The following is a 21,460-nucleotide window of genomic DNA, read 5'->3' as shown; positions in this document are numbered from 1 at the left end:
ACATTGGCTCACAGTGGGAGGAGAGTGAATAGTGGGAAGAGGATAAGCAGCCATAATGCGGTTACATGGGCAGGGACAGTTGGGGTTGGCTTGGACTAACAGAGCCGGATTCAGTAATGCCCGTGAATATGTTATTGTGATAATCAGTTGAGGACGTTAGTCACAAAAAGACAAATCTGCACTCACGTGGGATTTCATCCTTGTCTCCTTTGGAACCTGCAAAGCAGAGATTCAAAATACATATCAATTATGTGTGAGTGATCAAAATTGTTACCTAAACCGATTATTAGCTGCTGTTCCCAAATAGTTTTACCTCGTGCAATTCCAAACTTATCCTGCTTGGGAATCGGTGCCCAGCGTTGAATTTGTGCAGTTTTATATATTTCGTTGTGTATGCCCTGCCTGCAAAAGTAGTAGTGATATAGGGGTTTTCAAAGAAGGTTAAGTAATCCATTACCTTGACTGCATAGAGGATGGTATGTTTTATGTTTTTTCAAACTCTAATGAGGTCTGGGACTGTCGATAGATGGAATCTAAAAAACATAACATACGTCACTATGCCTGATTGATACTCCACTCATTTTGCTATAATTTAAACACACTATGTTTTTCTGTAACTCTTGTCCACTGACAATGGACTCATACAATATAATTATGAACAATGCTAAGTGTAACCTGTACTTTTAATGCTAATGTTTATTACTCTATGGCGATTAAGTTCCTATATTCTAAACATTACATCCATAAGGTGGATATTCACTTCATTTTAGCATAATACATTTCCTGCCTCAATGTGTAATTATTTGTCCGACAAAGTGTTTAAGCATGTTTATTGTCGTCTCGAATGTTCAAGGTAAATTTGCAGCAACATTATTGCATTGGGGCATGCCATATATAGCCATTTATACGTTGCAGTATATCCTGTACCCGCACTTTTATTTATAATTACCGGCGAAACGTCGGACTCGAATGGTAAACGTTGTGGGTTTACTCTCCAACACACTGGTGTGCTCAACTAGTAACGAATTGGCATGTTTTGTTTACCTGACAAACCTTACTAATTGACTATGTCGGGTGGTGGCAAGTTTAATGACGCATTTATATTTACGCAATCTTACCCAAAAACCTCTATTGTGGATAATACACCAGTAGTGAAAGCCTCCTACGTGTTAAACTAACTCTCTATATTGGAATATACCAGTAGCAAAAGTCTACGTGTTAAACTAACTCTCTCTTATGGATAATACACCAGTAGCGAAAGCCTCCTACGTGTTAAACTAACTCTCTATTATGGAATATACCAGTAGCAAAAGCCTACGTGTTAAACTAACTCTCTATTATGGAATACACCAGTAGCGAAAGCCTCCTACGTGTTAAACTAACTCTCTATTATGGAATATACCAGTAGCAAAAGCCTCCTACGTGTTAAACGAACTCTCTCTTATGGAATACACCAGTAGCGAAAGCCTCCTACGTGTTAAACTAACTCTCTATTATGGAATACACCAGTAGCGAAAGCCTCCTACGTGTTAAACTAACTCTCTATTATGGAATACACCAGTAGCGAAAGCCTCCTACGTGTTAAACTAACTCTCTATTATGGAATACACCAGTAGCGAAAGCCTCCTACGTGTTAAACTAACTCTCTATTATGGAATACACCAGTAGCGAAAGCCTCCTACGTGTTAAACTAACTATCTATTATGGAATACACCAGTAGCGAAAGCCTCCTACGTGTTAAACTAACTCTCTATTATGGAATACACCAGTAGCGAAAGCCTCCTACGTGTTAAACTAACTCTCTATTATGGAATACACCAGTAGCGAAAGCCTCCTACGTGTTAAACTAACTCTCTATTATGGAATACACCAGTAGCGAAAGCCTCCTACGTGTTAAACTAACTCTCTATTATGGAATACACCAGTAGCGAAAGCCTCCTACGTGTTAAACTAACTCTCTATTATGGAATACACCAGTAGCGAAAGCCTCCTACGTGTTAAACTAACTCTCTATTATGGAATACACCAGTAGCGAAAGCCTCCTACGTGTTAAACTAACTCTCTATTATGGAAGACACCAGTAGCGAAAGCCTCCTACGTGTTAAACTAACTCTCTCTTATGGAATACACCAGTAGCGAAAGCCTCCTACGTGTTAAACTAACTCTCTCTTATGGAATACACCAGTAGCGAAAGCCTCCTACGTGTTAAACTAACTTTTTTACACTTACATTTTTTAATGTTTTTTTTTTACCCAATTTCTTTATTATTTAAAAACCAAAGTGTTTCAGCTAAGGAGCGCAGCGTGGATATGTGGAAGGGTGCGGTGTGCATGCCAGTGTCACGTTGTCGGCGCTTCAAGAGACCCGACCTCTGGGAATCTTGCAAATCCACTCTAGGCGCGTGTCACACCGCAGCTTGCGCCATTGCTTTCCCCGCGAGCCCAACGCGGCGCAATCCCGCACAGCCTCGTCGTCCTCCGCATGTCCCTCTTCAAAATCCGAGAACGACAGCTAAAGCCAGAGAGAGCAAGTGCTTTGTTGTGCTTAGTTTGTCGTCCTTCCTGCACCTCCGATTAGTGGTGGTTGGCTACGTACGGCGCGAAAGAAGTTCAACATACATGTATACGGCTGTGGTGTTTAATCAAAAACCAAAATAGTAATAGAATACATGTGAACATGTAATTACACCGATGCACACTTGCCATGTTCTTTCTCCTACCGCTGTTGCATACCATCCTGAGATTAAATATATACTACATATAACCAAACTGTATATGAATTTTAGAAGAAGATGACAGGCGTAAGCTAAACAATAAGGCAAACGCTACAGTTCATTTCCACATAGGGCTACATTCGGTCAGTTTATCATGTCAGATGTAGAATTGGAGGTTTTTATCTATACAGTATATTCCCCATGTATCTCTATCTTTCTCTCCATAGCTGCCTGTGTCTCTGCATCACTCTTTGAATCTATCTGTGTCTCGCTCCATGTTTCTTGATACTGCTGATACAGTTCCATCAGCATCACCAACTTCATCGTCACCAACATTATCATCATCACCATAATCCATCAACATCATGAAAGTTGTGGACACAGGAAACATACAATCCATATAAAACCAGAAAAGGTATAATGATGATGAGCTTGGCAAGCAAAATATAACATACATAGAACTCTGATTTATAATCATAATTTATTTTGTCCTTTTTTATATTTATCCTGAATTTTATTCCAAGTGTGCTCTCGACCTCTTGTCATGAGATTAAATTCAGAGCTCTCGAAAGAGCAGTGCATCACCCCATGCTAGAAGATGGTCTGCCAAAGAAGGAGCTATCACAGAGAGGCTTGTGAAATCTCAAATGACTTCTTATCCAGACTAGAAGGCAGCACTGCACTCACTCACCTTCTTTGCTGTAAAGAGGTAATGTTCATCATATTAGTTCTCAGGGCTAGAATCTATCCAAATCACGTGGAAATGTAATGTGACAGGGTTATTTGTGCAGTGAATTGGTGACTGGACTGAGATCAGATCATCAACTCCACTTAATCATGGGGCGGCTTCCCAGATTTGAACCCAGGATCTCAGTGGTGTCAGCTCAACATTTCGACCGCTGAGCCACCTGGCCACTTCCATACACGTTCATAAAAAAAAAGATCAGTAATTGTATTGTATTACTTTTAAAACGGACAACAAAATAACTTTGCATCGCTTCTGATGTATGTAATAATGAATCATCAGATACTGATTACATTTAAAAGGAAAACAAATGTTTAAATTGATACACAAACAGCAATTAACAAACAGAACAGCCTGGAGGTTGGGGATTGTAATGTTCCTAATTCCCGTAATCCTATAAAGTGATTAATTACAGCATTGGCGTTTGGGGTGTAGGTTCATGGAAGTCTGACTTTGAATTGTGAAAGCGATAGGAAGGCAATGGGAACAGGAGTTACATGCAGCCAGTTCGACAGACTTGTTAAAAGTCTGTTCGGCTATTCCATCACTATCTTGGTCATAGCTTGATCTTTTCAGGCTATGTTAATGTTTGCATTCAATAACAGTCGCGTAGACGATGTCTCTACGTGTGTGAGGTAGGGTTACGTGACTGCCACTTACTGCAGTGCCATCACTCCATTTCCACGACTTGATAAGTCCCGGATTGCGGCTATTCAGTCCAATCCAGAGCCACCGCTCGTTTTGTTCTCCAGATTCTCTGAGGAATACAGTGTGGGAAGAGGTTGATAATGGAGAAGGGGAGATGTTATATGGAAATAAACGACAACCTTAAAAAAAGTCTGCACAACTTAGCTTCTTGGCATGGTAGGGTGTGTTTGTTCAGCTCTATTGACATCGTGAAGATATGCGTAAATGGTGATGAAAGCTAGTCTATGTCAGCAGCACAGTGTATAAATGCTCCCACACATTCCAAGCACAGTGTGCCTGTTGCCACAGTGGATCAAGCAAATGGGTCACGGGCCAGCGGTTGGCTCGACAGCCATTGGAAAAGCAAGTGCGGCAAATCCCACAAATCTTGCGAGACAAGAAAGGCAAGACTGAAGAGGCGAGGTTCGGATTTCAATGCGAGCAACTCCCACTTCCTTACTGGGGTGGGGAGCATATCTGTGTGTCCTCCATGGGGCTGACAGTCACAGAATTTCACAAACCATGGAATTTCACAGCAGCCACAGACATGCCCAACCACCCTGTCCTCCACTTGTCCTCGCCCCACCTGAAGGTTATGATGACTATGAAGTTGATAATGACTGTCTTTACAAAGGCGGCCACTATGTCGCGTTCTTTTAGATGCACTGCGGCCGTCTGGAATGCTTTTCCATCGGATATTAGGAAGCCACTGAAGCTATGCACTTTTAAGTCTAGATTGAAAGCTCGTTTCTTTAGAACTGCTTTTCGTGTTTAGTTTGTTGTCCTTCCCCTGCACCAAAATGAGCATGGTTGGCTACATATGGTGCAAAAGAAGTTCAACATACATACAGAGCTGCGTATTCTTTACAATTCACACATAATTTATCTCGTATTTCAATGCACCGGTATCTTCAGTGGCATATACAGAACTCCTACGTGTTGGTGAATGTCCGTGTGCTGCCGTGCTTCCGACAATGCCACTTGCGGTGCACCGCGTACCCCAGGAGGCCACGGATGAGCGTGGAGACGGCGCGACCCTCAGCTGGGTCCCTCAGGCTCAGCAGTGTGGCCCCCAGCTCTCGGCAATACCCGTCTGCCTCCTCCCATGACTTCATGTTCCCCGCATCTGCAAAGTGCAGCAACTGCAGACAAAAATAAAGACATAACCTTAACAGACTGCTGGAGCTTCACGTGCTGTGAGCGAGCACCTATTTTAGGAGAACCCTCAAATTAAGATCCCAAGCAGGGCTTTAATCCAGCCGGTTTGTGGCAGTACGCGTATCCAACTCTGGAAGCCCTTTTCTGATCAATGCTCAGACGTGAATGCCAGCAATACAGCTGCCCTGAGAGCTGCATCACGCGGAACCGCACCAAGGCAAACAGCGCGCCTTAGACTTGCGACCTCCATCACACTCCCGTGCAAGCAGCCACCCATCCATTTTAGAATGCAAGCACTGCATCGAGGCATCAAAGGGTATATTTCTGAAGAGTATTGAGATTCGCCGTGGTTAACAGTGTTTCAACTGCAATACGGTAACTGGGTGACTCGAGCAAAGTGTACTTGTGATACTGCGGTGGCAGTGCTACGTAAGCACAAATCACAAAAGCTCAATATGCTCGTCACTGTTTTTAAATGAAAAAATATGTTTCAAGCTACGTGGAAGGGCCATAGCTTGAAACATTGCCCATTGTATATTTTTCTCGACCACAGGCATCATACATTCCAGCCAAAAAAAGTTCCCTGAACTTGCACATGTTCTCTGATCGACACATTCCCCTTTCTGTGCACTTTACATACATTTCAGAAAAAAAAATATTTGACAATGTGCTGAAAAAAAGAACACTTTCAACAGTGTATATTACCTCCTGTGATATGGCTATTGCAATGTATATCACATATATTATGGTGGCACTTAATTTAAAAAGAAGACTGTCACGAGGGCAGTGGGTGGCATTGTAATGTTAATGTATCAGTAAGCATGCAAATCAAAGATATCGGGCCAAATCACGTTGACCGAAGGACGGTTTTTACTCACATTTTACAGAAAAAAATACCAAATTGCAAGCGGATATCAATGGATTTCCATAGAAATGTATCATAATAGCGGTTTCCTCCCTAAAAATAAGCACAGCCATCACGTTACTTGGACCATATTATAGATTAAAACACGGGTGTGGTTAAACGGTAGTAGCGTGAGTGTAGTGGCCTACCGACCCTGTAGCAGTATGGAAGGGTGGCTATGGAATCCCATCGAAGGGGGCACTGCCCGGTGAGGCTGGGAGTGGGGTCCGGCGCGAGGGAGCCCCCTTGCTCTGTCCCAGATATCTTGCTCGCTCTCTTGCACACGCGCTTGGCACGGAACGAGACGCAGTCGTGCACTTCCCACAGGCCAGCTGCTACCCCGGTCACCATGACCACGCACTCTCCCCTGTGAGCTGCACACAGGCACGCGCGCACATGCACTCTTTGGCATCACAAAGACATCATCATAATCATCGTGGCGAATATGAAAGGAAGAAATTAAGTAGGATGGGCTACTTTTGGAAAATAGTATTTTCATGAGGAATATACTAATGAATCTGAATTACTGGATCAATGGGTACTGTTAGCAACAACATAGGGAATGGAACATTGTCACTGAGAACAAAATGTCAACACAATGAGCAACCTGGAAATTAAAGCTTCTTGCTTAAAATAAGTTGAAGGATACAATATAGGAGCCATGAAAAAGAGAGTTATTTCAACGAGTTTTAAATATTTCGATTTAAAGCTTTCGTGACTGCAAGGATTAATCTTCTTGGTTCTTTCGGTAAAGTCACGTAGAATGAGAATAAAACAATAAAACAAAAAAAGACAATAAAATTCTCACGACGTTTCGGTCACAATACAAGTGGCCTTATTCAGGTGAAGAAGCAGGTCTATCCAGGAGACAGAGCTTGAATGGACGCTGTCACACAAGGACCGAGTCTGTTCAAAATCCAACTCCGCCCATACAGCTTTAAAAAAACTCGGTCCTTGCGTGACAGCGTCCATTCAAGCTCTGTCTCCTGGATATACCTGTTTCTTCACCTGAAGAAGGCCACTTGTGTTGTGACCGAAACGTCGTGAGAATTTTATTGTCTTATTTTGTTTTATTGTTTTATTCTCATTCCACCGAAAGAACCAAGAAGAGTTTTAAATAATAATGGTAATGTCCATCAGCAGTTTGCAAGAATATTTCAGTTATCTTGTCATGATTTTTTTAAAATGCCTTCCCTTTGTCAATACATACAATAATGCCTTCCCTTTGTGTCAGTTGTCAGGGTTTCGTGACTTCACCACACTAGTCAATGTGAGCTGTAAATCGGCTGGACATAAGTAAATTAATATAGAAATGTCCATAAATCAATGTCCACGCCTATTGCTGTTCAAAAATGTGGAATGAAAAAGAAACGTGTGCATAATAAATACAGTAAAACCTTGGATTGCGAGTAACTTGGTCTGCGAGTGTTTTGCAAGACGATAATTTTTTTTAAACAAATATAAATTTGATAAACGAGCGAGGTCTTGCAATACGAGTAGTAGTACGTATACGCTTTGCCTGCCTAGCGTCACGTGATCACAACTGATATACGAGTGCTTTGATATACGAGTGCTTTGGATTACAAACACGTTTCCGGAACGAATTATGCTCGCAATCGAAGGTTTTACTGTAGGTGATATAAGACCATAAAACAAAAAACAGGAACATGTAACCAAAGAAGAGGTGGCATAATCAGACAATGGTTCATGTTAAAAGTGCATTTGAAATGTGGCAATAGCAAGGCAAGGTCTTTATTTTGCATTGAAAGGGAAACTATGGATTATTTGTCAGTATTTAGATATCTCCACAAAAATGTGTATATTAAAAAACTTTTTTTGAATAGAATTGGATATTAATTTCCAAGGGCTTTACAGAAAATAAAGACGTGTTTATATACTGAAAAATAATTAAAAAGAATGGTCAAAGTCCAATAAAAAATGTGAATTAAAAATACATCACAAATCAGTTACACCTGCATCACAATTCATGACGAAGTTTTTTCTTATCCACTACATTGCACGAATTAATTGTGTGCACCCAACTACTCTATTCACAACGGAAACGACAATTCAGGCACTGGAACTGCAAAGTGATAGCGAGGACTGTGACATTTGTTATCATTTCAAGGTAGTTTACTGCGTGATGCAAACATCAGCATCAAAACGGCATGGAACAACTTATGGGCTTCGAGCAACGTGCCCGACAAACACCTGGTCAGCGACCCCACCAACAGACTGCCTGGCTTCCACCTTCCACCGAAACAATGGGCAGCACTTAACTGTCTTCGCACAAACGACGGAACCAAGTGGAAAATCAAGGCTCTCCTGTGCGCGACATTGGCTAAGAATTCCAAACCATGGCCTGTATAGCTGCACGCTGCCCCAATTATACAGGTGAAGGTGGTGTATCTGCAATTCACCAACTCTCAGGCAAAGCAATATAATGGCTAAAATCACCCACAAGTGAATCTCTAATAAATGCTCTTCACACAGGCCCATATGGAGGACGGTGATGGTATAAATCGTGACCGGGCAGTGATAAGAGGCAGCAGGGCAGGTGTGCGCACACACCAGGCTCATTTCGGTTCCAGTTGGTGAAGGTCACGTGCTCCCCACCCAGCCATCGGAAACTGTCCAAGCCACCCGTGTTTCGCAGAGACGTCCAAAATGAGTCACCTACGCGTGGCCCAACCAGACTGCTCACAAATGCCTGCTCAAACCTGGAAAAGCAAAACAAAACAGATATCATAAACTTCATTGTCAGGCCTGCAGTTATTGATTAATCTTGCTTTGTTTGATTGTTTTAGATTGGTTTGCTACGACAAACCAGAGCTTCTCCCATTTTTGTTCTGCTCGGAGGAGACCTGTGCCCTCCGTTTAAGTAAATAATTTGAGGGGGGGCGGGGATCAGAGTTCATGTTCATGTCTGGGCTCTCACCAGTACCCTCCCATCTCCCCCACCCCTCCCCGGGGAAGCTAATGATCCATCCAGCGGGTATAATTCTGCGAGCTAAAACTCTACGAATTCCAGTCTCAAAACGCAGACGCTAAATAAAATAAATTAATGCACGTTTCCAGTAAAGTGATACGGCGAGTCACATGGACGTTACAGAGACAGGAGAGACAGGAGCAGAGGGACAGACATTGGTAACGGAGCTGCTTAATGCTTTACAGATGACAGCCCAGAGATTAGTAACCTCATCTAAACCAAAAGACATTGAAGTAAACGCCAGTTTCTAATTTTGTGAACAGCACCAAACACACATTAATATTGTGCTTAGAAAAATATCAATCCTACGACATTAATCCGTGGAAAACAAAACATCCTCATACAAAATATTACCATGTTGGTGAACATTAACTTGCTATCAGGCCTCAACATTCCAACGCATTAAATTTGTATCTGGAGGGAAAAAGACACGTGCTTCTACTCCTGTGTGCGCAGAGTCTGCATGGCGTGCACACAGGCCACATCAGCACCACCACTGCCAAGTGGGCTAGTAATCATTAAATCGTAATTCTTTGGATTAGTGCCAGGTTATCATTTATGAAATAATGATTCCAGGTCCATTGTAGACACACGCATTTACTATTTAAAATAACATATCAATAGCACGTACATTAATGAAAGGGTATTTAAGAGGGTTCGCTTTCAATAGCGGTGGGCCGAAATGACATAAACCATAGGGTGGAACAGACAAGACAAACCATCGGGTGGCTGGGTGAATCAGGGGTCAAAGACAAATATCCCTCGTATAGCCTAAACAGACTATTGGGCAAGTGCTGTTCGCGAGCGCCTATGAAGGTCAGCACAGCACGAGGGGTTGGGTGGCCGGCACCATGTCCAGCCGCCTATGTCTCCCTAGTGGCAATTTTTACACACCACACCAGGTACTCATCTGAGACTGAGTCGACCGAGGGGAGGCCCAGGACCAGTTCACATAATTGTCACTGGCGCTGGCCATGAGCACACGAAAACACACACACACATGCGCGAGCACACACACACCAAGTGAGGCTGCAGGGGGGTTTAATAAGTAACCTGCTCGTGACGGACACCAAGGTGGCCTGCTGCTGGGAACAGCGTGTCCACGCATTCTGGAAGTCGGTCAGCTCTTCGCCAATGAGGTAGCAGAATCCATTGTGTAAATCCCAACCCTACATTTTGATAAACACAACTATGTTACAAGCGCATCGAAACATAAAAGCCACATAAGAACCCATCATTAGTCAATACATGTCAAAAGCAAACATGCGGAGACCTGACATCTAAAAACATCTGACATCTAAAAACATCTGACATCTAAAAACATCAGTGTTTCATAGCTCAAATGAGCATGGGCCAGTGCTTATCTCCACTTACAGCCTTGAGCCAGTGGTGGAAACTCCACATTCCTATATTCTGTTGCACATTATCCAAAACGGAAATTGAATTTTCCCAGCTCTAAATCCACTCAGGTCGTGCATGCGGTGGGGGTGGGGGGCGTAAAGATGCATCACCACGCACATTCACGCGCAACATTGCATCAGACCGAACCCATGAACAACCTGAGTGGATTTAGAGCTGGCAAAGTTATTGTGACCAACTCTCGGAGTGGGGGCACTTGTTGGCATGCTTCCACATCTGGATTGTGTTAAGTTCAGAGCAACCGTGAGGATGAACACACACGTGTGTTTACGAGCACATTTTCTCTCATGGCCTTGTACATTTAGACCTTCTACGACCCATATGAATGCCCTGTTATGTTTTTTTTTTATATTCGTAACCATCCTGCTTGTAGGTCGAGGTTACGTGTCCTTTCCCATCTCTCGAGTTTTCATCTGCACCGAGTATTATTCAAAAATAGCTGTGATATGCATGTTACCTACAGATTATGAATGCTTTGTGAATAATTTGCACGTATTTATGTGCATATTCCCTGAGAACAAGCACATATTCACTGTTACTGGTAGGAACCTCCTGGTTACACCAGCCCACAGGGGATTATTGTGTCCGTCCGTCGTGCATCCAAACATGGGAGGAGTGGGGCTGGGTGGAGAGGGGAGGGTGGGAAGGGGCTGGGTGGGGAGGGTGGGGAGGGGAGGGGCTGGGTGGGGAGGGTGGGGCTGGGTGGGGAGGGGAGGGTGGGGAGGGGCTGGGTGGGGAGGGTGGGGAGGGGCTGGGTGGGGGGTGTGGCTGGATCGGGAGGGGCTGGGTGGGGAGGGGCTGGGTGGGGAGGGGCTGGGTGGGGAGGGTGGGGAGGGGAGGGGTTGGGTGGGGAGGGATGGGGCTGGGTGGGGAGGGTGGGGAGGGGCTGGGTGGGGGGTGTGGCTGGATCGGGAGGAGCTGGTCACCCGTGGTGCCCTTATAAAACTCAACGTTTAACCTACTCACGCCGGCTTGTGCCCGCCCTCGCAGTCGGGAATATTTGCGGAATACACCACACCACCGTTTATCCTGGCCATTGACCGAGCAACCCAACGTTCCTACCAGCTCCCTACGCAGGAATGTGTTAAATCACTGCACCGTCAATGAGATTTCTGCAGTGAGTGACATTTAAAAATGTTGTTTTTGTATCATAATCAGAAAAAAGAGCATTTCCCACTCTGATTGTAAATGTTTATGTAAAGGGAATGAGATTTATGGTGTCAGAGATATACTCTCTTGTCCAGAGTGCAGATTTCATTGAGGGAACCCAACAATGTTCGTAGTTTTATAGCCATAAAAATTAAATGCATAGGGTTTCTGTACAAATTGCAATGATTCAGAACGACTAATCATTTGGCTCAAAAGCTGAGGTTAAACAGTTCACCATTGTTGAATATATCTTAAATAGTCTCCGAATGTCTGAGATGTGTACAGATATTACAACTTTTCATGAACATTGTCACTTATGTTAAGAAATGACCAATCATAACCCAAATTTTAAACGATTTATAACTTCATGGGTATGACATAATTTTGGGTAATCTGGAAAGGATCTCCTGAAAAAGTGTTATAAAATAACTTTCTTCATTTATGTTCATGCCTTTATGCAGGAGACACTCACTCTACTCCTCTGTCCACACTCTCCAAGTGAGCAAACAAGACCTTTTGTCAAAACCCCCCAGGAAACGTTTGCTTCGTAGGAGGTAGCTCCTTCTGTTCTGATACACCAATCGTCTTCCCCCAGCCACTCACGCTGTCGTTTTCTTACTGTTCAAGACAATTCTTTGTTACTCTGCCTATGACTGACCCCCTTTCTCTATGAAACAAATATGCCTCCTTTCCCCCTGACTTACCGTATCCTATTATTCTGTACAGCCTCTTAAGATACCGTTGACTTGATTCAATTAAAAGCAAACACAAGTCCAAACTGCCTCGTAAATAGTTTATTTCTCAAATTCAAAGCAAATATGTTCTACTGCCGATGTAAATAGCCTTGGTAAAGAGTGTATCTCCTTGGCAGACTCTTCTTATTTGGTTTTGTCCCTCTCGATTCCAAAAGCAGCCTGGCGTGCCCTGGCAGATGAGAATGCTGTTCTGCTCACTACAGGGGCGCTCAGACCAGCTGTGCCAATACAAAATTCAGCAAGGATCCCTGTGTGAACTGCAGTGTCCTTAATGTCAACATTGACTAGGTCAAGGAATCCCTTTGTGTCAACTACTCAAGGTCTCATGGCTTGCAGCGAATAATTTTAGCTACTGCCACAGCTCAGCATAAGGGCAAGTCCAGTCGACTCATAACAGGTATCCTGGGAATCACATCAAATTGCCTTACAGCTCCAATACAAATAACTAACACTTGAACATTGACTAAATTCGATTGGTCAAACCCCAGGTCATCAGAGATGTCTCTGCCCGCAACAAATTAATCACAGCAAGCGATCACAAACTGGTGCGATGGAAGTTGCACTTCAGCACAGCCAAAGAGAGGCCAAAACTTATTACAGGTAAAAACAAGATAATTAACATACTCTTTGGTTCTTTCAGTAAAGTCACGTAGGTAGAAAAAATAATGCTCAAGTTTCAGCAGTTTTTTTGCTGTAGATGTCTCACCTGATGACGGAAGCTTGTGTTGCGATCGAAACGTCGTGATCTAATTTATTTTATTTTATACCTACGTGACTTTACCGAAAAAACCAAAGAGTATGGATTCCTGCAGTCACGAAAGCTTCAAATCAAGATAATTAACATCAAAAATCTAGGTGAGTCAATAATAGACGAACGCTAAGAAAGATATTGAAATGCATGAAAAGTTACCATGTTTTCTTCTACATCACTTTACCTAAAGAACCAAGAATATGAAAAGTTACCACTTGAAGTAACGGAATTAAATGTTTTATTTATTTTTGGAGTTGTGTATTTATATTCTTGCTACTTGTTGTGTATACAGAACTTTTCATTTGTATGTTAAAAGAGCCTGCCTTATAAAGGTGGCTCTCATTTTCAAATCTGTAAATGACGAAAAAGCCGACCATTACCCTCTCGTTATCCCTCTCGTTATCTCTCTCGTCATCTCTCTCGTTATCCCTCTCGTAATCTCTCTCGTTATCCCTCTCGTTATCTCTCTCGTTATCTCTCTCGTCATCTCTCTCGTTATCCCTCTCGTAATCTCTCTCGTTATCCCTCTCGTTATCTCTCTCGTTATCTCTCTCGTCATCTCTCTCGTTATCCCTCTCGTTATCCCTCTCATTATCTCTCTCGTTATCCCTCTCGTTATCCCTCTCGTTATCTCTCTCGTTATCTCTCTCGTTATCCCTCTCGTTATCTCTCTCGTTATCCCTCTTGTTATCTCTTTCGTTATCTCTCTCGTTATCCCTCTCGTTATCCCTCTCATTATCTCTCTCGTTATCCCTCTCGTTATCCCTCTCGTTATCTCTCTCGTTATCTCTCTCGTTATCCCTCTCGTTATCTCTCTCGTTATCCCTCTTGTTATCTCTTTCGTCATCTCTCTCGTTATCCCTCTCGTTATCCCTCTCATTATCTCTCTCGTTATCCCTCTCGTTATCCCTCTCGTTATCTCTCTCGTTACTCCTCTCGTTATCTCTCTCGTTATCTCTCTCGTTATCCCTCTTGTTATCTCTTTCGTTATCTCTCTCGTTATCCCTCTCGTTATCTCTCTCGTTATCTCTCTCGTTATCTCTCTCGTTATCTCTCTCGTTATCCCTCTCGTTATCTCTCTCGTTATCTCTCTCGTTATCTCTCTCGTTATCCCTCTCGTTATCTCTCTCGTTATCTCTCTCGTTATCTCTCTCGTTATCTCTCTCGTCATCTCTCTCGTTATCTCTCTCGTTATCTCTCTCGTTATCCCTCTCGTTATCTCTCTCGTCATCTCTCTCGTCATCTCTCTCGTTATCCCTCTCATTATCTCTCTCGTTATCCCTCTCGTTATCCCTCTCGTTATCTCTCTCGTTATCTCTCTCGTTATCCCTCTCGTTATCTCTCTCGTTATCCCTCTTGTTATCTCTTTCGTCATCTCTCTCGTTATCCCTCTCGTTATCCCTCTCATTATCTCTCTCGTTATCCCTCTCGTTATCCCTCTCGTTATCTCTCTCGTTACTCCTCTCGTTATCTCTCTCGTTATCTCTCTCGTTATCCCTCTTATCTCTTTCGTTATCTCTCTCGTTATCCCTCTCGTTATCTCTCTCGTTATCTCTCTCGTTATCTCTCTTGTTATCTCTCTCGTTATCTCTCTCGTTATCCCTCTCGTTATCTCTCTCGTTATCTCTCTCGTTATCTCTCTCGTTATCCCTCTCGTTATCTCTCTCGTTATCTCTCTCGTTATCTCTCTCGTTATCTCTCTCGTCATCTCTCTCGTTATCTCTCTCGTTATCTCTCTCGTTATCCCTCTCGTTATCTCTCTCGTCATCTCTCTCGTCATCTCTCTCGTTATCTCTCTCGTTATCTCTCTCGTTATCTCTCTCGTTATCCCTCTCGTTATCTCTTACCTTGGGGCATTCCGTTGGGGTGCCGCCCTCCTGCGAGTCCGGCTGGGCCTCTGACAAACTTCCCGGTGCCCGGCACACAGAAGCCTTCTTGGCATCGCATGGTCCATCTTTCCAACGACCTTCCTGCCAAGCACATTTTTTGAGAAATAATAGCAAATACTCGCTCACCAGACATAAAATACTTCACTCGCCGAGTGGCTGAAATGCAGAGCAAAAATCATAACATGTTGTGGTATAATCACGCGTTTGCCTTATGGTTATGGAATTGATACCGATGGAGAAGATATCATTAATTAAAAGTGTTAAATTGTTATTTTACAGGTTCCTTTATGCGTTAATATGGGAGATTGCTTCTTTAAAATCGTATACCTCATCCCATTGTAGTATTCCTATACATTTCTATGTTCAGTCATGATTCTAAAATAAATGCTGAATCAGACCATATAATATATGGTCAAATTAATATGAAGACCGAGTGAGAATACATTATTTACTTTTTGATGTCTGACAATGCAGCTGCTCAAATGATGTGATAACCAAGCTCCTCTGTCTACTGCAAGGTGAATTTTAGGTAGTGGGGGTTAGAATAAAGCTGTTTTGTTTTAAAATATCCACGATATATGGACATCTCTTTCAACACTAAAATAGGGCCCTAAATATTTGAGTCATGACTTTATATTTTTGTTGAATGGAACAATGATAAAGATGAATGTTCACTTTGGGAGTTTCTATTATGTACTGTAAGATATTGTAAATATATATGTAACAATTGTTTTCAATTCTATTTCTGATGCTATACAGGTCCCTGTGCAGAAGCGATGTATAATTCCACAGGTTCTTACTTGGCTGTTGAATAATCACTAACAATGCTACAGCACACCTTTGCTGAGACAACGTACCAAATAGGAGGACAAATTCATGTAACGTTTTAAACACTCTTTTGGAAATTCCGCAAAATGCGATTCTGCCTGATTCATGTGGTACTTTTTGGCCCCATTCTGCAAAAACATCCTGCAAAACAAGCAGCAGCTGGGGAAAGGCCTTCGCCTTCGGGGATTTGGAGCTGTGTGTGTATTATCAACAGGCTCTCCCTCCTAATGAATCGAGCCAACCAATCAGGCTCTGTCTGACTCACACATGCACACGCAAACTAAATGTGTGCTGAGTCTTGCACCGCTCTCCACCTAGATGGAAACTTTAAAACATTTAAAACATTATGACAATGATGATGAATATGATGGAGACGACAATGATGTATGTGAAGATATGGTTGATAAGGATGATGACTACGAATACAGTGGTTATAATGATGAAGATGATGACCTTGAAGATAAATGAAATAGTTCATTATCATAAATGACAACGATAATGAAGAGTGATAAGGATGCCGTTCCCTCTACTAATTATCTACCAATTGACAACTATCCTGTGGCAATCCACCAACCCTTAACTTCTAAATTACACAACACAAGCAGGTACACATTTCAGGCTCGCTTATTCCTTTGGAAGGCTCAGAAAAGGCAAACTTATGTTTGCCTTTTTGGGCCAGGAATGAAAATCAGGTCACTGGGTTTCATAGGACATTGCTCAAGCAATTGCACCACCAGACTGCAATTTAAACACAACGTGTGTTGTCAAAGATCAAAGACGGTGATAAAGGCTGTAAAGACAGTCAACCTGCATAACAGCAATGCCTCGTAAAAGCAGCCTGAGGCTCCGATACTTTTGGTAATAATAATCTACAGCAACATGTCAATCCACTGCTGGATGAAAACCTCCTCAAGCCATGCTGACGAGGGGTTGTTTTACTAATACTTTACCACACTGGTCACAACACTATGCTCCCCACACAGATAACCAAGAGGTAAATGTAGGGTGAGTATATTTACGCAAGGACGCTACAAACATTTGAGTTACCTTGCCCCAGAGAGAGACACAGCCCTCTCCTGGGCGACTGTTTGGATGGCGAGGATGCCAGAACGTGAAGGTGACCGGTGTGAAGTCAGACCATTCAAACACCATCTTCGTCTTGAGGTCATTAAGACCCAACCACACCTCTTCCCCATCTGCAGCAGCAGCAGCAGCAACAGAAAAACTCACTCACTCGCCCATCATTTGCACATTTCATCTTTCATAAAGTTGCAGTAAAAATGTATGCACGTGCTCTACGTGAGTCTATATTGCGTCATTTATTTGCATTGAATTCTGAGAGGATATGTTTTTTTTTCTTCAAACGTTGCAAATGCAATATATTGGAGTAAAATTTTAAGCATACTGTAATTATGGGTTCCATCCATGTAAGTGGTAAGAGTACAAATGACGGTAATAATATTATTATGCAAGTTTAGCCAGAAAAGCCTGATTTTGAACTCTTTTTCAGGGGGGGCCTCCCAATGTTTTGTTGTCATAGGCGACGATGCTACATGCAATCGCAATGGAGTTTTTTTTCAGCTCATTTGTCAGCATTGGAATATTTGGCCAATGCTAGTGACAGTGTATGTTTTAGCTATGGGAGGAAACTGGAGAACTCGAATGAAACCAATGCAGAACAGTGGGGAGATCATACAAACTCCACGCAGAAATGCATCCGAGTCGCGAATCTAACCAGGCAATTATTGTTGTGAGGCACAGGTGTCACCACTTCACCAACCATTTTCTCATAATATACACAAGTGCATGAGAAAACATTCATGCATTGAATAGACGTGGATGATTTATAATTTAATCTTTCTCAAAAGAGAAGCAAGGTGCAATCATAATTTGCATTTGTAAGGCGCATTACATCCATAGATCCCAATATGCCTAACCAAATTGATATTTTATGCCACCGAGCAATAGACCCACATGGACCCACAGCAAACAAGACCACTTGTTGCTCCCTTGTAACTTCCCATTCCTCTGCTGCCAAATGAATTATCCCGTATACTCATCCATCTTTTGGACCTTAACATATTTCACCGGTAAGATGTTAAGCACCTCAAAAGGCGAACACCATTAATGGGAAATATGTTAGCACTGCTTGGAAGGTGGAACACCTTTCCAATGATGATGAGCTGGTTTTGTAATGGGGACTGTTCAGTTTGCAAGTAAGGGCATGTAATGCGTTTTACCAACCACTAAGCACATGCTGAACTAGGAAGTCGACATCTGCCAAGCCGTGTAGGCTCAGAAGGTCGCCACCTCCTAACCGGCATCGTGCCAACGCATCCTGCCACGTTCGTTTCTCTGCATCGCGCCAAAAGCAGCTCCCGTTGAATGGTACCCAGCCGCGAGGGCACACGGTCGGTCGATTCTCCCAGCTCTCTGTAACGACACCACAATCAGTTACCTTTCGAAATCACTCCCATCGGAAGTGTAAAAGCTGTTCCCTCTGAAATTTTTTTAAATTCTGACTTCAATCACGCTGACGTAAAATGGAGACCGAATTGCCTAACTACTTAACAATAACATATCTGTCCGTCTTATGGAATGCAATGAGTGTGAATCAAGCTGCAGGTTATTTTGCAAATATAAACATTGGCCAATATCAAGTGATTTAACATGCACAATTTTCCAAAAATCTGTTAAGGCATTTAATGCAATATATCTTCATAAAAATGGTTAGTAAGTGTAACACGTAGGCTTTCGCGACCAATATCATCCATAATACAGTTTTTTAGGCTAGATCGCATAAATACGTGATGGTTAGTAAATTTAATTGAGAACTATGTAGCACCCAATAATGTGTAAACATTCTCTACGAGTTTTGTATCTTCAACCCCCGGCCATCACCCCCTCTTTATTTTGGAACTCTCTTCTTGTAATCTGAGTGTGGCTGTTCAAATTTTTTAAACAATTATTTAATTAAATATTTTATTTCAGCCTCGGTTTGTGACAGTTTAAACGGCTGCGTAAATGTCCACGGAGTGAAATGCCTCAATTAAATGAAAGCACATTGAGACAATTGTGATAAAAGGCACACACCGTTGGGTATCTGTATGGAGGTGATATTGAGGCGCTTCTTGCAAACATAGGGCAGTGCAGCCGCACACTCCTTGGTTTGCCACTTGCTGAAAAACTCGGCACGGAGAAGGGCGCAGTTCTGTCCATCCGTTTCTGAAGGGTGTCCTGCAGGAGCACAACATTTATACACACAATAAGACACAGACAAAGATCTCCCACATAGCCTTTAACAGACCGTAGGAGCAAGTGATGTTAGCGAGCATCTATGAAGGTCGGCATGGCACACGAGGGGGGTGGGTGGTCAATACCATGACCGACCACCTTTGTCTCCCCAGTGGCGATGTTTACATACCACACCGGATACTCATTTGAGGCTGAGTCGATCTGGTGGAGGCCCAGGACCAGTCCAGACAACCGTCACCGGTGGTGGCCGTGAGCGGGAATCGAACTCTGGTGTCAACCGTGAACAGTTGCAGGGTTCACAGCGCAACATGCTAACCATTACGCCACCGCTCTCCACATACGCACATTCAAAACTATGCTACGTAATTTCAAAATTATTGCGCGAGTATACTGCTGAAGGGAACTGACGCGGTGAAGAAGTGGAAATCTGAAACAAATACAACTGCTTGCACCTTGGTCCCAGTTAAGGAGCTTTAACGGAGAGCCATCAGACCACTGCCAGCCACCATCCGAGTCCAAGTCATTGAGTCCAATCCACATAATGGCTCCAAAACCACTCAGAAAGCCTGCACACAACAGTGAAGTGATTGAGGAAAAATGACAGTCAACGGAAGAAAATAAGCACTACACATTTGCACCTCAAAATGTCGTAATGCGTGGCAAAATTATCCACTGACACGATACACCAAGCAGTACATGTGCACGATGTAAATTAGCAGTTACTATCAGATGCACCAGAACATCGGCTGAGTACAGTTCAGCATTATGGTGTGTGACTTTCTATAGGGTGTTAGTATTTGCATTGTGTAATACATAAAAGATACTGAATGACTGCATGAAATGCATTCTCATGTTCTATAGAGTGTGGGTACCACGCTAGAAATAATAGCGAATTAAGGTTACTGATAATGGCAGGCATTTATAATAATTGTAGAAGCATACTTATCATATCAGGAGATAATGCTTCTATTTTTGTAGCTGCACATACGTGGAAGAGCTCATTCCATTCCAGCCATTTAAAATAAATATTAAGGCATTTATTCATTGATTTATTAAGGATTAAGGTCAAAAGTTAGACATTAACTACGTGTGTTTTCTCTTGTAGATAATAAACTGGTTCATTACGTTCTGGAAACGTGTTTGAAGGTTGCGCTTTAAGACCTGGGTTATGAAATGTGCATGAAAAATTATGACGATGTGAATTTTTTAAGTGATGTTGCAATGGACTGTATTGGCACTGACAACAGCAAAAAATCCAATGAGATTTTGTTTTAGTTCTGTTTAAAGTGAATCCTTTATGGAAAGGTGTGTATACAAAGTGTATTTACAGATAACCATCCTTCAGTGTGAGACAGTTTTGCAACAGACTTACAACAGTGCTATTCGAAAGAGTTTACTTTGCATGTTCAGTGAGCAATCGTGATGGACTGGACTCATAAAGAGTGCGCGATAACAAACGTTCAAAATGTATTAATGAACCAGCAGTGACATTGTAGTGAGATCTCGGGATATCACTGTGCTGTGCCGGCCATAGAGAGTCACGGCGTGCGATGTAACGACATCATGAACACCACTATGGTGTGGATGTAGTACCGTCCCTAGAGAGTCACAGCGTGTGATGTAACGACATCACAGACACCACTATGGTGTGGGTGTAGTACCGGCCCTAGAGGGGCACGGCGTGCGATGTAACGACATCACGGACACCACTATGATGTGGGTATAGTACCAGCCCTAGAGAGTCACGGCGTGCGATGTAACGACATCACGGACACCACTATGGTGTGGGTGTAGTACCAGCCCTAGAGGGGCACGGCGTGCGATGTAATGACATCACGGACACCACTATGATGTGGGTGTAGTACTGGCCCTAGAGAGTCACGGCGTGCGATGTAACGACATCACGGACACCACTATGATGAGGGTGTAGTACCAGCCCTAGAGAGTCACGGCATGCGATGTAATGACATCACAGACACCACTATGGTGTGGGTGTAGTACCAGCCCTAGAGAGACACGGCGTGCGATGGGTGGCACCACGCTTGGGATGCAGTGCCAGCCCTAGAGGCTAGGGTGTGGGTGTGCCGGGGTTACTAAAGGCCATGGCACTCTGGTTGACCCGAGAGGACACGTGACCGGTTAAGTCTACAAAGGGGCCCAAGTGGGGGCTAGGGGTGGTCACGTGGTCCGGGTCCGGGTCCAGATCCTGCTCGAGGAT

At 43.1% G+C, this 21,460-nt stretch overlaps 2 protein-coding genes across 3 annotated transcripts in view; both read right to left on the bottom strand.

Annotated features, from left to right (window-relative positions):
- MRC2 (mannose receptor C-type 2) overlaps positions 1–21,460 on the bottom strand; it is a 63,294-nt gene that overhangs the window by 29,908 nt on the left and 11,926 nt on the right. For both annotated transcript variants that reach the window (XM_032960443.2, XM_032960434.2), the window contains exons 6-17: positions 19,695–19,808; positions 19,081–19,224; positions 18,232–18,420; positions 17,035–17,183; positions 15,118–15,240; positions 10,250–10,365; positions 8,779–8,927; positions 6,361–6,581; positions 5,145–5,287; positions 4,119–4,215; positions 2,370–2,511; positions 187–216 (exon numbers count right to left, since the gene is read on the bottom strand). In XM_032960443.2, coding sequence (XP_032816334.1) covers positions 187–216; positions 2,370–2,511; positions 4,119–4,215; positions 5,145–5,287; positions 6,361–6,581; positions 8,779–8,927; positions 10,250–10,365; positions 15,118–15,240; positions 17,035–17,183; positions 18,232–18,420; positions 19,081–19,224; positions 19,695–19,808 — 1,617 coding nt within the window. The remainder of the gene's footprint in view (positions 1–186; positions 217–2,369; positions 2,512–4,118; positions 4,216–5,144; positions 5,288–6,360; positions 6,582–8,778; positions 8,928–10,249; positions 10,366–15,117; positions 15,241–17,034; positions 17,184–18,231; positions 18,421–19,080; positions 19,225–19,694; positions 19,809–21,460) is intronic.
- On the bottom strand, positions 11,521–15,111 carry LOC142925557 (uncharacterized; the record flags this gene model as incomplete). Its single annotated transcript, XM_076068482.1, has 1 exon — positions 11,521–15,111. A coding segment is annotated over one exon (1,599 nt), but the record flags the coding sequence as incomplete, so codon positions are not given.

The sequence above is a fragment of the Petromyzon marinus genome, chromosome 2 (assembly GCF_048934315.1).
Source record: "Petromyzon marinus isolate PM22_M1 ecotype Great Lakes invasive population chromosome 2, UKy_Petmar_22M1.pri1.0, whole genome shotgun sequence".
Classification (NCBI taxonomy): Eukaryota; Metazoa; Chordata; class Hyperoartia; order Petromyzontiformes; family Petromyzontidae; genus Petromyzon; species Petromyzon marinus.
This window is presented reverse-complemented; position numbering and strand designations above follow the sequence as displayed.